General features: G+C 37.3%; 1 protein-coding gene across 4 annotated transcripts in view; it reads right to left on the minus strand.

The window, feature by feature from the left end:
• The window catches only part of LOC121300201 (A disintegrin and metalloproteinase with thrombospondin motifs 3-like), a 118,498-nt gene that overhangs the window by 87,248 nt on the left and 15,071 nt on the right, over window positions 1–16,179 (minus strand). For all 4 annotated transcript variants that reach the window (XM_041228720.1, XM_041228706.1, XM_041228712.1 and 1 more), the window contains exon 4: window positions 2,123–2,279. In XM_041228720.1, the coding sequence (XP_041084654.1) occupies window positions 2,123–2,279 (157 nt within the window). The remainder of the gene's footprint in view (window positions 1–2,122; window positions 2,280–16,179) is intronic.

Genomic DNA, 16,179 nt, shown 5'->3' on the forward strand with positions numbered 1-16,179 from the left:
TCATTAAAATCCTTTAAATTGATGTAAGGCAAGGCAGGGTCAGATAAACAATGCACAATTGAGACGTGAAAAATGCAAAGAGTAGAAACATGCAAAAATGTCTAAGACTTTTGCACAGCAGTGTGTATATATATATATATATATATATATATATATATATATATATATATATATATATATATATATATATATATATATATATAATCACATCACAATACCGTTCTGGCTGTATTCAGCCCTAGGCAATGTTGTTTTTATTCTTGGGAAGTGTACAAATTACCCGTTAATCTACAACATGGATAATGTTTTGTATTATTATGGGGCTCCTAGTGTCTTCCTACAAGTGATTTGGTCCATTGATGGATTCCAGAAAAAATACTAATCACATACTTGAACAGCAAGTGAAACCACCTTGCTCTACAATTCTGTGTTCCAGAGAATGTAACATTTGGATCTGCAGGTGGTATTTTGTACCAATGACAATCATTGTACAACCATCCAAATATCTTCTGGCAACTCTGTACTGCACTTATGTAAGTCTGGATTTTAGTAAACGTTTCCATTAGCAGGGCCCTGGACTTATAGGACATCTAGGGGTATATTCAGTGGCGTATCTAAATACTGCCGGCATTTAAATGATTAAAATAGCATCGTCCCTGACATTTTAAATACTGTAAAACAGGATTGTTTTTGCGGCAACTTAATTTCACTAATGGCCTTCAAGGTCCATTTTTACTGCAATAAATGTTTGCGCTTCATTTTCTTTTAATGTACGGCACACGTATGAATAATATATTTCACGGCACATTTATTTTTTGGATTGTTAATAAACGCGAAATTAGCAAACATTTCTTGATCGTGAAATGTTCTTGTTTTACAGTATTTTTACAGACAATAACACACCAAGAACTGTGATGCATTTAGAACGTTTTTGGTCCCTCACCATTTGATGATTCCTATCATTCAGACTGCTCAGTCCGAGTTACAGTGCTTTGACCTACAGATTTTAGAAGTTGCTCTTCAGTTCTGGCTGCCAGTAAAGCTTTTTTTTATTACTAACAAACCACATGCAGTAAACTGAATGGCATTAATTAACCGCTTCAGTATGTGCTTCTGTCGTAGTGAGCATTCTGAAAACCATGCCTAGTTTGAATACAATGCAATGTTAAGCACATAACAGCTGCTTTTACTTTCATCAGAATGATGCTGATCATCCAACATTCTTGGAATGAACATGTGACTTACACAAGCAAACCAACAATACAAAAAAAACCAAAAAAAAAAAAGTCAAGCACACTGTGGCAGGGCAGGGCCCTGTCTGTAAATATTGTGCTGTGGTGATTTGGTTGTGGTTGGCAGGGATGGGGTTAATTTCCTATCCCTGCCAAAATACATGTGAGAATGTGGCTGGAGCTAATTGAATAATTGATAATTAGGCTCCAGCCACATGCTATAAAAAGGGGGAAATTACTTTGTTTGGTGGAGGTGTTTGGGGGTTCTGGGTTCTGGCTTGGCTTGGCTTGGCTTGGCTTGGCTTGGCTTGGCTTGGCTTGGCTTGGCTTGGCTTGGCTTGGCTTGGCTCGGCTTGGCCCTGCCCAGCCTGAACAGTTTGTTGTTTAATCCTTTTATTTTTGTCTCTTTGAGCCGTGTTTGTTTGACTTTTTGATTTATTTTTTGTTGATTAAACAGCGCAGCAGTGCTTTCACTGCAGTTTATTGTCTCTGAGTCTCTGTCCTCCCGGCTATCCTGCCACACACACAATTGTCATTTAAAAAAAACAGCTAATTGAACTCTTATTACCTAACATCTCCTATTCCAATTATAAAAAAAAAAAAAAAAAACAATCAAATCGTATTGACATTGTACACGCAAACCTCAGAGTACCCAGCTTGTGCACTGTGGGGGCTGTAGTTCCTTGTCAGAGACTTGCACACATGCTGTAGAAATATCAGCACTTGCACGATTTCACTAACATTAGTTGGCATCAGTGCTTTTGCATTACAGGGTAGCAGCTGTTTATAGTTAGACAAGAAATGTACTTAGTCAAAAAAAAAAAAAGAATTAATCTGTAGGAAAAAGTATAGTGTTAAAATCCTGAGAGATTATTTTAACATAAACATACCAGCAATTTGGAAGTCAGTGGACATGTCAGGGGATGCCTGTTGGACAGCTGACCTTCGGTACACTACATGAACTCTCCCTTCATCTTCATTTCTCTGCATCCCCTGTTGCAGTGGTTCAATGAAGTATTCCTCAGAACCTGTTCGAATCATCCCAGCCTAGAAACAGAGGGTAAAACAAAACGTTTTTCAACCACTCATAACAAATAAAACAGAAACATGCTGCTAACAACATCTAAATTGATGAAATGCTATAATGCAGTATCTAGCACAAACATAATAATAATAATAATAATAATAATAAAAATAATAATAATAATAATAATAATAATATTAATAATTATTAGTCAAATAATGCAACATGTTTTCTATTTCTAAATACGATCAAAACTTTCAGATAAACCTAATTATAACTTAAACAACTTGCCTGATACAGGATTCTGAATTATAGCTCTTGAAGCAAGAATTTTTTTGTGCTAGCAAAATGTCTGGTTGGTGGAAAACCAGATTTAACGACAATATTCACAGTACCAACTTAAAGGACAGATTTCCTTTCTGTCCATATTATACTGGTACTAAGTAAACCTCTCCCTGTGGTTATCATCAATTAATTAGCAAGCTAGTACAACTCAGTATCTACAGCATAACAGCTTGCGTCATCCTGACTGGAGTCTACATAAAGCTGGAATATTTCTGAATAGGGGAACATTATTCTTCAAAAGCCTTAAACATTGTGAATTGTAGGTTGGGGTCAAGAGATATGTTCATGCATTAGGGACAGTGATCACAGTACTATATAAATGCAGTTATACCTGGAAGGCATCTTCTCCAACAGAAATGGGAATATCAAATTAGCAGCATTAGTCAGGTTTGAATCCAATCCAAGATCTCAATCCAATTGAAACTCACTGGGATGCAGGATAGTGAACCCGATGTCTACATTTACTTTGCTCAAATATATTTAAAATGAACAGATAAGAAATGAAAATTGAAATATTTGACTACTTTTGAGCTAGATTCTCAAAGCTATTTACTCCAAAATGTCGTCAGCATGATATTTTCACAAAGTAATAACACGCCCAATAAAGTTACCACACCAGAAATAATCAACTCAGATATTCAATGCTGGGGATCGCTTTTGAGGAAATAATCCCAAGCCAGTTTGCACATGTTTTAATCTATTTTAAATCCTACTATATACAAATAGTGATTATGTATTCAAGAAAGTTACCATGTCACTGTGAAATTGTCAATTTTAAGGTGTATAATGTGAACGTTATCAAAACACCATTTACATTTTGTTTTCTATGATGTAATTTAAATCAGACTGTAGTATAATGTTGCAATAATATTCCAGATAGGACCATACGTTGACAAGATGTATTTTTTTTTTATTTTTTTTTTCCCTTTGGAGACAAAGCACATGCAATAGTATCAAACGTTTTTCAACAAGGGATGAGGCTGCTGTTATCAAACTGGTCTAGTAACTGCAACTACAAAAAACAGAGGGCACATTAAAATGAATTGCATTGATATGAAGATAAAGAAAGGGGAAAAACCTGCTAAGAAGCCGTTCTTCTCTTTTTTTGTATTCCAATACTAAGGTTATTAATTTTCTTCAATTAATTGAACAGAATGTATTTAAAAAAATAAATAAAAAATCTCTCTCCAAACGCTGTTTTAGTAATAAAGAAATTGCTAAAAATGCCAGACATGACATCACATTGTTTTTCATCCAACAGTTGTTTTATACTCGTTTAATACTGGAAATAGTTAGGATGTCCCGCTTTTTTTTGTTTTTCATATAATTAGGTCATTAGTTATATTATTGGCTGGAAAACCAAGGCAGAAACTCCACTGTGCCTATTTTAGACAGGGTAGGGAATGCTGTGCTTTCTCCCTTTACCTTTACTAAATGGATACATATCAAATCCTATGAGGTAAACAGTTCAACTCAGCCCCAGTTCAGGCCTCATGTACATAGTCTACTTTCACAGTCAGGTTGGAATGTGGTCAAAATGTAATTTCCCATTCCTCATCATACCTCAAGCTGGCCTCATCAGGGAGATCCTACGGTATTGTTCAAATTTGCAATACACACAATTTCAGAAAAGCCTTAACCCTGATTAACATAAACAGCCTAATTTTGTCAACTCCACTCATTCTTAATTTGCCACACTGGATTATCTATCAAGATAACTGGGTTAGGTTGTTGATGTGTTCAGCAAGTCTACCACAGACAGTCAAAACAATTAATTGCTGTGAACTACTTCATGTAAACTGAAAGCAAAAAAGAAAAAGAAAAAAAAACATAGTTACAACCTGGCTTAAAACAGTAAAACCTTGAAACCCCATACTAGTGCCTCACTAGAACTCAATGTAATAGGAAAAGGACCAGGAATAAACAAAATTAATTAAATAAAGATTTGCAAGGAACTGTTTAAAATATGCTTGCTGTGTTGTTTAAGGGATAATGGCACGAGGAACCCACCACAGCAATGCCATTATCACTTCTATACTGCTGTCTTTTAAAGTAATTAACTACCTCAGTTTGTTAGAAATAATCATTGTAATTCACTGAAAGAGTTGACTTTTGTGAGAGGAGGGCTCGAACTTCCCTGTGAAGCATTTCATCAGTAAGCAGGGGTTTTATAAACAAGTGTCGTTAACTGAGTATTAACAGACCTGATGACCTGCATAGAAAACAATGAGAGAGGAGTGTATGGCTGTTCTATTATACCCCTGTAAAAACAGAGATCCACTTTTAGAATGGGTACATACAGTACCCAGAGTTTCTTGTGCCTTTGCCAACCTCAGCTGTACTCCCTATATTCAGGAGAAGTAGAGCTGTGCTTGTTAAATCAGCATTATGATACAGGCCTGCAGACACTTATTTGCATGCAAATAACTTGGCTCTTTAAAGTCTATTTTGTCATGATCAAGTAAGCACCTTTGGTTGCTAAGTTACAGCAGAAAGTCCTCATCTTGACAAGCTTTATAGCTTCAACAAGGTCATTAGCCTTAAGCTGAAAAATAATCTTTGAATCAAACTGCGGTGTGGGGCCCAAAAAGAGCTATGGTAACGCTGCTATTTGTTAATACGCAGTTCTTTGTTCAAAGTGACTTTAAACTACTCCGTATGATAAGAAAGAAATGAACACTAGTGTACTTTTATTTTCTGTCTCAAAAGCATACAGTCAACTAGTTAGTTGACTTAACCAGTCAACTAACAAAAACAGAGCTCTAGTGCAAATATGTCTCAATATATTTAATACAGTCAACCACTCAAGTTCTAAAAGCTCACAGTTCATTTAAAAATACAATGCACTGAGTAAACCGCCATGGTGTCTTCTATTTCAACTATAACTACAGAGCGCACAGAATGCACAAGGAGATAACAGCGTTCAAACTGCACAAAATCACCACTTTATACAGTGGTCTCCAAGTGCACTCTGTGCATCCCCTAGTTATAGTTATTATAGTAACAAAGTGTTTTGTTCTTTCCATACTTGGATCTTCTTCTCCCTGTCTGACTTGAACCAAATCAGTCATTCACTTGAGCAACAGGTTGCTGTCACAATGGCTGCGTTCCTAAATGTAACGCTGAGAAGCAACAACTCTCAAAATCATTCCTAAACTCACCGTTGATAGCTAGTAATGTGCAGAGTTGGCTCAACTCTGACTCAACAAACTCAACGGCTCTCAGGGCTGGTGAGCTGCTCAACAGAAAGATGGCGTCATGCCAAATATTAAACAAAAATTATGAATGGAATTTAAATGGAGATAAAGATACTGCCATCAAAATGGTAATACACACACACACACACACACACACATATATATATTTGAGAATACGATATAATATATATATATATCATATACGATATATATATATTATATTATATATATAATAAATAAACACAGCATATTTGACAATGTAACTACTATAATACATATATATATATATATATATATATAATATATATATTATATATATATATATATATATATATATATATAGTCATCATTGTAACAGTATATACGCTGTGTTTTATTTTTTATACAATAAACTTTAATATTTATACAATATATATATTACAAAGTAATGGAGCACATTTAATACAAACTTGTATTTAAGATTTTGTATTATTCTTTTTACTAGATTCTGAAGCTGCAGGCCCGATATGCAGAATCGCTCATTAAAAATTTTACCGTTTAGTTTATGAATGCAAAAAGCGTTGCTAAATACCCAGAAGTGTTGTGACAATAGTGACGTTTTTTGTTGAGTCAACGCTCAACAGTACCATTGAATTTAGGTACGCACACTATGTTGTCAATGGAACCTTTTGTTATGTTAGATTGATCCAAGCTGTGGATTGTGTTATTGCAGAATAACAGGATTTGGAATCTCAGTGGAAGTGAAACGCAAACAGGTTTCACTTATTTAATTTATGTACCCGTACACCACTAGTAACACAAATGAAAAACACAATGGCATGTCCTCATGTTTAATTTTATTGGATTGACATGCAAGTTCAAAACAGAAGTTTTTCTCAGGTAAACACTGGTTGGAGAAGAGAAGAATAAAAATTGTTTAAATGAAGAGTTGAGCAATGATTTTTATTTCGAATTCTCGAGTGCTCTACTCAAATACTAACTTAAGCATGATTTGCACAGAACTAAAAAAAAGAGGTCCTCAGAGTTGATCAAAAGCGGAGGATGTCTAGTAACCTCCCAGACATGGATTAGTTTTCATCAAGAAAAGTTGGTAAATTCAACTTTGTACATGATTTGTAAACAGTGAACCGGGTGTAAATAACTAAGTTCATTTTACCTTCTTTTCCAAAGACTAAAATAACCATTTCGTCTTTTGTATTCCCATATCCATAAATTAGGATAGAAAAGAGATCCTCAACTGGGGAGCCATCCAGGTCAGAGGAGAGGCCTTGGTTTCGAAGGCTGCTAGCCCCAAGGATCTGAAAACACATAGGAGATCTCTGGCTCGGCAGAGGCGCCTCTGAGTGAGGAAATCAGTCCTCATGTTGTTAGGACCTGAAAGGAAATGGAAATACAGCAGAGCCTTACGTGATGAGGTAAGATAAGCGCATGAGCTGTGAAAGGGTCCCCTCTGACACGTGGTGAAAACCTCCCTTTAACAAAGGTAGAGGAAGTGTAGCTTGACCTAAGGTCGGGAAGTGAGACTCACTTACCCCCAAAGAATGAACCGCCTGCTACAGAACAGTGAGACTGAGACAAACAGAACACGTGCAAGTGCATAACATAAACACAGAGAAGAAAGGGACATACAAGACAAACAAGGAAAGAGGTTTAGAAAGGGTTAGAGGTGGATAATGTGTTTACCTGCCGTTCAGTGGAGAGGAAAAAAGCCCTTTTATTAGTAGGTGAAAACCTCTGGTGGCCCTGGCGGTCAGTTAGCCTCCACTCCGGGCATGCTAGCTATTTTCTGATGAGCTATAGCAATGTCTGTAGAAGATGAGCGTATCGACAGCTGAGGAAGTCCAACGTCCCAATATTTTTTATTAGGTGGAGATTATGATGTTAGCCTTGGCTGCAAAAATGGCTGCCCCGATTCTAAATGAGTGAGGGGTGTAGGACTGCGGTAGAAGACCTGCTCTGGAGACAAGGGTGGTTAGATGGGATGAGAACCAGTGTTGAGATATGAATGTGCGGGAGGAATCGATGAAGAGCGGACCTGTTGGGAGAATGGCCTTCATGAGGGAAATGTACTTTGTCATGGAAGAGTAGGGGCATACTGGAGAGTCGATTTTTTATAGTTCAATAAAGTGTCCTTGATGAAATGGGTTCGGTTTTGGAGGCGAGGAGCCAAATGTGGAAGTGTGAGTCCGGAAACAGGAAAAGGTTGCAGGAACGCTGCAGAAAGCTGGAAGCTGATGAGAAGGTGAACTCTTAGCATCTGAGAAATCTGAAGAAAGCTGCTAGCACATAACTTTAATGGCCAGGCCATCAAAGGGAGAAAAGCAGCCTCTCAGGAGAGTTGAGAATGTAGAATGTCTGTTGGTATAGGTAGGCGATAGGATGATGTGACAACCATATCCATGGTGCTAATCCTACCACCACCAGGTGTGGTGGTGGTGGGGGGGGGGGGGCTCTGAACTGGATCTCTTGGAGTGTCAAGCAAATTGTTGGAATGGATAGAGTTGTGGAAGGCACAGACATGAGGCGGTAATGGATTGCGGAGATATACGATTCAAAAGTAGCAGGAGCCAGATGAAGAGAATCTCTTGCGTGGAAGACGAAAGCCAAGATCCATTCTTGATTAAACGGGATAGGTTGGATAGGTTTTGAGCACAGAAGGTTGCAAATGCTGTCCAGCTGGTAATGTAGCATGACTTAATAGCAGGAGCTGAAGCCGCTGCCATGTAGCTTCAGGCAGATTGCAGGATGTTAGAGAGTGTCGAATTCAGTTGAACGGCAGATGTCAGAGCTGTGGAGTCTGAAGAGGGGATGGGGACGCAGAATGTTCCAATTGATGAAATCGGGATACCTCTAGACGACAAAAAGCATCGGCAGCATAATTGTGAGTACCAGGCAGGTTACGAGCCTGAAATATAAAATTGTGAGAGACTGAGATCCAGATTAGACATCGAAGCATTTGCATAATAAGGGTGAAGGAAGAGGGCCATCTATTAATGACGTAAACAGTGGATTTATTGTCGCTATAAAAAAGTATTGATTTTTGTCCATTGGTGACCCCAGAGGTGAGCGACTGTAACGATGGGGTATATTTCCAGAAGAGCTGTAGATTTTAGATGAATGGATAGGCTCTGGATTGAGGGGCCATTTCAAAATAAATATTGTTCCAACTCGTGGAGGCAGTGTGGATAGATTGAGCAGAGGAAGTCACAAAAAATAGAAAAAGCAAGAATTCCCCCCCCCCCCATGGTTAAATACTTAAGAAGGCATGAGTCACGAGATTTAAGGGTAACTAAAAGGTCCCCACAATCAACTATACGGTGGTCAAGAAACTCAGAAGTGTAGATAAGTATGGAAATTAAGTATATTTATATATTATATATATATATATTTTTACCTTCCAAGTATTTCTTTTCGAATATTAGGTGTAAGACAATGACACCTAATAGAGGCTGAGTGGGAACAAGATGCAATTGTCGATGCAAGATTGTATTCGGGGATGTCAATAGCGGGGACAGAAGATGAGGTACTAGAAGCAGAAGCTACTGCAGGAATAGAGGTTGAAGAGAAGGTAGTAATGGCCACTGATGTTGACAGTATGACGCGGTTTTCCAAGTTGCCGAGCCAGGTGTCGTTGATGAGTTTGCGATGGACTGGATCGGGTCTTTTAAATCACTGAAGATGCTTTGATGTGGGAGCGGGTGCGGTGTCTGCAGCATCTGCTTAAAGTTGCTTGCAGGCTAGGAGGAAAGGCAGGTTCTGCGGACAAGGCTTCACAGCACATGTTAAAAAGCTACACAATCACTGCCGGCATGAATGTTGATGCCTTTGTTAAACAGAGCTTTTAAAAGTCTGGCGATGGACCAATCTTTACAATGGAGAGCCAGCGGAGATTGAGTATGGGACAGGTGCTTTAAAATGGCACTGTCGCTGGGCTGGAGGCTGGATGGTTGCAAGATAGAGCTGCTGTAGTCAGAGAGAAAGAGACCGAAGGATGAGAGTTATCTTCATAGCAGGTAGGAACAGAGGTTAATTGCTCTGAATCGGACGAGAAGGCAAGGTGACAAAGTTAAGACACGCTAAAGAAAGCAGGTTTAAGCAATTAAGGGCCCCAGCTCCTGGCCCCCGAATTGTTTTCCCCGAAAAAGGCTAACATATTACGGTTTATTGTATCAAACTTAACATAACACTGACATGGTCGACTGGCATGGGAGTAAAAAGACACAGGGCACAGGTCCAGATGTCCTGTAAAAAAATTGGAGCACCACTGAGAAAATTATCTGGGATAAAAATTTGCATGGGACTAAAGTTATTAATTTCCAAAACCACCTATTTATGTTGTGATTTTTAGTCCCATGCGAATGAGGCTTTACATATCACTATTTTATATTTTGCATTTTCCAATGAAACACATGGCACCTTTACTTATTTGGTGTCAACTTTCTGGAATCATATCTTCCATTGGTTTTAATGAGGAATGACTTAAGTGAGTTTCCAGTCCTTTCCATCTGATTTAATAAATTAAAGACAACTTGTTTGTTTTTGAAGTCTGCAATTGTACAATGCACACTGGCACCCACAATGATCTGATATCACAGTTTCCATTACAGAAAAAAAAAAAAAACACTTTATTGGTACTAACAAACTTCCAAAGAGAACAGTTATGAAAAACAATATGTATAAATGTATGCAAATACAAAAGTCACATAGCTGAAGTCAACAAACAAACTCCATATTGTTGTTGTTTACTAAATGTATATTCAACACAATTGTTAATATTATTCTACAAAAAAAAGCATTATAGGAGAATAAAAATGAAAAGTTTCAGCCAAAAATCTGGACAAAAGCTGTGAAGAACTATACAATGCCAAACTTGAATTGCCAGAAGGGATTACTCAAACAGAGCTAAAAGTTTCTGCCTTAAAAATCCAAAACAACTTAAAATGTAAAAATTAAACAACTGAACATAACTTTTAAACAAGTGCTTTTTGCAACCTACATTTTCTGAGACATCTGCAAATACAAAAACACAAGAATCAGTAGCAGGAAAAAATAGATCAGCATACTCTTACTCTATAGTGAAATGTGTGACATACGGACAGACAAACAGCGTTCCTCCCTATCCCTAGACTCACAACAGTGGAAAAGTTTTATCATAGTTGGGGCAGTTCTCAAAAAAGTTAAAATGTAAGCATGAAATATGAACTCAGTTAAAGACAGATGGTGTATCCTCTAGTAAGTTATAGTTAGTGCAAATGACAAATATTTTTGTCTTTCCATGCCCTGGATTTTCTTTTATGTATTTATTTATTTATTTTTTACATTTATTTTTTTATTTTTTTTTGTAAATAGTCAATTATCTTCTGCTTTCTCACTGAGTCCAACTTTGATGAATCAGTCATGTGGATCGATGACAGGCCCCTTTGTGGCTTACAAATACAGATTCTGAAACTCTCAATAACTCCTGAATAATCTGCTCACCAAGATTGGATTGGAGCAGCTAAACGCTGCTCTCCAGAAATATGCAAAACTCAAAAGGGTGTTATACCTACAGTACATATGCCAAACTCCAATATATCCCTGTCATACCAGCAAGGAATAAGAAGTAAATAATTGATTTGGTTACCTGCCCATATAAACAGCATGTTAAACAGGGAGTAAATAATGGCAGTGTAAGTGCAGACCAAACATTTACAATACAGTACTTCAGTTTAGGCATAACAGGATTTTTGAAGAGTAAGTATGAAAACAAAGAATGAAAATATCATCCACATAAAGATGTGAGAATGAGTGGCATGATTTCTTATAGGGTTGACCCTACAGTATCAGCCCTTTGTGCAGCTATGTTGGTCAACAGTTTCCAAAGATGCAGCTTCAAATCCTTGTAGATAAAGAAATAGCCTCAAAACTAACAGCAGAGTGAATGTTTACAATCTGTAATTTGTTTCTTTATTGCCAGTAACAGGTCAGGGAACAACCTGAAACCTTGGTTAACAACAGAAATTAAAGATAGTGGAGATAGACAGTAACCAGGTTTCCTGGATGGAAGTTCATGTTGCAGACTCTTGAGTGGAATTAGAAATCTAGTTGTAAGAATGGCTCACATTTATGAAATTGTAATTAGTTTGAGTAAATATAGATAGCACAACTAAATAATACCCAACTGAAACTTTACAGGTGTCTAATGCCCATGTACCACGAGGCAACTTTCAGGCAACTTTTTCTGGAACTATATTTGTAGGTGACTTTTTTTTTTTTATAATCAAATTAAGATAATATGTAGTAACTTAAATCATTGATGTGGTGAAAATTGTTTAAAAGTGTCATCTGTGACAAGTTGTTTTGTAAATCGCTAAAAAAACCATGTACCTGAAAGTGTTTCGTGGGCTTTAAGTATGGGTCTGTGGCAAAGGTGCCTGTCCCTTTTATTATTTATGTATTACTATTATTTGAGTTATATTTTTATTGTTGTTATTATTATTAGTAGTCGTAGTAGCAGTATTGTTATTATATGTATTTCTTTACTGTTTGAGACCGGCGGAAAAGCTGGTCTTATAATGTGTAGTCAGTGGGGATGGGGTTAAAACCCCTTCCCTAGAACTCTCGTGGGGATGTGGCTGGACCCTTAAGGCAACTATTGCATGAATGGGTAATTAAAGCTCCAGTCACAGAATATAAAAAGACGCACTCCAGGCTCATTCGGTGGAGAGAGACAGAGGTGAGACAAGAGACGCGAGTCTGAATTGAGAGAAAACAATTGCTATATTCCAAAATATACTTGTGTTCCGTTTATTTTGGTTTAGTCAGTGTGTCCTTAATTTTGTATTTTGTTTAAACTATTTTTTTATTTTTGTTTAATAAATAGCTTAGAGCTCTTGCGTTTAGTTTAGCCCCGTACATTTATTGTTATTGTTTCATTTCCTGATCTGACGTCACCACCCACACACACTAGCCACACTATGACAGGGTCTTACTCAAATATCGAGGCAGCTGCTGTTAGACACAAAGGACACGATTTTGATGAAAGTGCTTTACGCTTGAGGAGGCAAAAAAGGGCTTGAAGATCAGGAGCAACTGACATTTCCTTTAAGAAAACAGTAGCCCTCGCAAAATTGTCTTTGCTGTGATCTTGACGAAGAAAATGTTGATGGTTTTGGCGTCTGTTACTGCAGTATTTCATTATATCCATGTTTTATACATGCTTCCAGCCTTTTAAAATATATAACTTATTATTTAGGATGTACAGTATATGTAGTGTTCCACATTTTCGGTTTTTATCTTTAAAAAAAAAAAATTCCAGCAATTTATTGATTGACAAAACTAGATGATGCAATCCATCGGGAGAAGCATCAAAAAATCACACTGGACATTTCCATCAATACGTTCCATAAGTTTACCAACTAAAGCATAATAATTTCTGCCAAATATAGTCGGATTGAGGCAGCATTTTAGCTGATCTGATGGACAGTATTGTCGCATGAAGTCACCACAGCCCTCTGCAATAAACAGCGGCTGTCCAGCAAAGCATAGAGCTGTGACAAACTCATTAACAGTCATACTGCGCTCTCTTTTATTAAAGCAGGTGTAAAAGCCGCAGAGATGGATTGCTTGTCTCTCAGTTCACTGTCTTGTTTAGTTTACTGTGTCGCTTCGTCGTCGTCCCCAATGAAACGACGAATCTTTTCCAGTGTGATTTTTTTTGTTCTGAATTCTTGAGCATCCTGCTCTTACTCAGGCCTACATCCAATTTACCAAAATACTATGTTTGATTTGCAAAGACAGCATTACCATTTTTAAAAAGTGGAGGCACTAGAAGACTAAACACGAAGACAAATACCGTGAATATCCACATTTCACCCAATTTGCTCACACTTATTTATGTGAGTAAACATCACCTCCATGCAGTGCACCGGGGTCACACTAACATCAACTCGCTCTACCAGCCCCTAAAGGAGAGTCCGTTTTTTTAATATGGCCCTCCATTCAAAAAGGTTCAGGACCCCTGCTATAGATCACGCTCGGCAGTGCCTGAAACGTTTAGCAAGCGCATTTTTGTTTGAAATTAAATGTGTGTAAACTAAATGTACAGGTATGTCGGGGCTCGCTTTTGTGTTCAATCGACAAAGTATTTATTTATTTATTTGTCAGCGATTTACTGCAAAACATTTCTTCTTATACATCTATATAAAATTGCCATTAAAAAAAGAATGCTAGTTATTTCACATTTCTACCATTTCAGATCGGTATTGTTATGAAATAGGAAAATGAAACGCTTATTTGCATGGCTTTTTTAACCTTCATAATTAAGACACTAGCAATGCATTTCTGTGATTTTTCACCCTTTGGATTATTTAAAGATCTCACCGCGATTTATGTAGGGGGTTAACTTCAATATTAAACTCACAAATTGCGTTTCGATGGGAAGACTAAAAAATCCCCCCCCCCCCCCCCCCCTCGTCCCCTCCCCTCACCTCACATATGGTAACTGATATGTGGAAGGTGACTTCAAATTTAGTGCTGCTCTGAATAATATAGTTTCATCTGAAACTTTTTTTTTTAAATAATGCCATGTTTTAAAACTACAGATTACAGTAGTTTTTTTTTTTAATCTATTTGTGCCCTAAATAGTTAGGGTATTGTATTTGTTGCATGATGCATATACAGTCAATTGTGTAAAATGTCAGAGTCTGTGAGTGCTGTCTTTTGTTTCCATTGCAAACTAATGAATATGGGATCTATAAATTCTATTAAACAGGTCTGCCCAGTTTCTCAAAAAGTGGTTTACAAGGGTCATGCTGATACTTCTTGGTTTACAAAATAATAGCATCTATAAAACTTTGACAGTGCTTACTAATGAAAACCGTGTTAAATGGCAGTAGTTGGAGTATCTCTTTTAAATTATGGTCTAGAATTAAATATGACAACAAATATAATGATTCATTGGCAAGCTGGAATGGGGCCAATATCAATTATTTCTATGTGTAATGTCAGTAGCCAGCTATTACGTGCAGTCTGCTGGCTAATATTATTATTATTATTATTATTTCTTATTTTTTAGTATTTACTCTAAACTAGTTATCCATTTTTAGTATCTTAAAGTAAATACATTATTTAAACAAACATAATGTACTAAATCCATGATAAGTGATGTATAATTTTACAATAAAGTTCATGTTAATCAATTACATTAAACTGACTGTTGATAATCCAGACAAATGTAAATATAGCATGTTGAAAATGTGTGCTGCGCTGCGAGGTTTGGAGAAGGCGTTTCTCTAAAAGCTGCGTGTGACGTCAGAGACAGCAGCCAAGAGCAGCCGGCATAGCAAGCTCTGGGTAACAGAACGCAGCAATTGAAACGTGTATTCTGTGTCGTTGACAGTTTCCTTCAAAACCATTATCAAAATACAGTATGAGTTCACAAAAAGATCTTCCTCAGACACTTTGCTAAGGCTGCAGGTACCATCGTTGATTTAGAAGAAGCGTGTTTGCAGTTGAATTGCGTTCACCGTTGGATAAACGAATTACGATAATTGTGGTGTGGAATAAAAGGAATGGTATTAATACCGTAATGTACCTAAACCGAAAAACCGGTATACTGACCCATCCCTACTTGGTAGGTAATTTGAGTGTCAGTTCGAGTCAGGGCATGTTTGTTTCATTTTAAAAAGGATCAACTAGGGCCAGCAGACCACCAAACCTTCAAAATGGTTCTTTCAATTGCTTGAAGTGGAAGTCTCTCACTCCCACCTAATGTAATTGCTGTTCAGTACCCATCACTCAATTGTTGTTGTCTGAGGTTTTCTCAACATTTCCTCTGTTAAGATGTGAATAAGTTAATTCAAGGCTAGCACATTGGTGCACTGAAATTATGTATAGGTCAATTATGTCCTGTTAAACAAAGTTAACATCTTTAATTGTATCACAAGATGCCATAATTCATAGCTGTATAAACCTTCACCCTCAAATATGTTGTGCAACTTCCACTCACTGCTGCAACTGTTGCAAGGTACTGTTAAAAATGTATCTGCATTACAGACCCCAAGTTGATTAAATGTAGAAATAACCACACTTGCAGCAGAGAAGGAAAACGTTCACTATGAAATATTCTAATGCACTTTGTGCGGCCACTACAGACCTAGACATTTTCCATTACAAATGACATCCAAGCCGATACGGTATGTTGCTGTCATTGTTGGTATGAGCTTCCTTTGCAGTACTAGTATGCTGCCTGTCTCCAAGTACTTTTATACCAAAGACAATTGCAGGTGGCTGACACAGCACTAGCCTGCTGTTACCTAAATAGAAGCCCTCTGAAAGGGATGAAGAGCTCTGTGTTCCATCAATTTAATATCCCAACATCAGCGCCAGCCAAGCAGACACT

This window comes from Polyodon spathula, chromosome 2, assembly GCF_017654505.1.
Source record: "Polyodon spathula isolate WHYD16114869_AA chromosome 2, ASM1765450v1, whole genome shotgun sequence".
Taxonomy (NCBI): Eukaryota; Metazoa; Chordata; class Actinopteri; order Acipenseriformes; family Polyodontidae; genus Polyodon; species Polyodon spathula.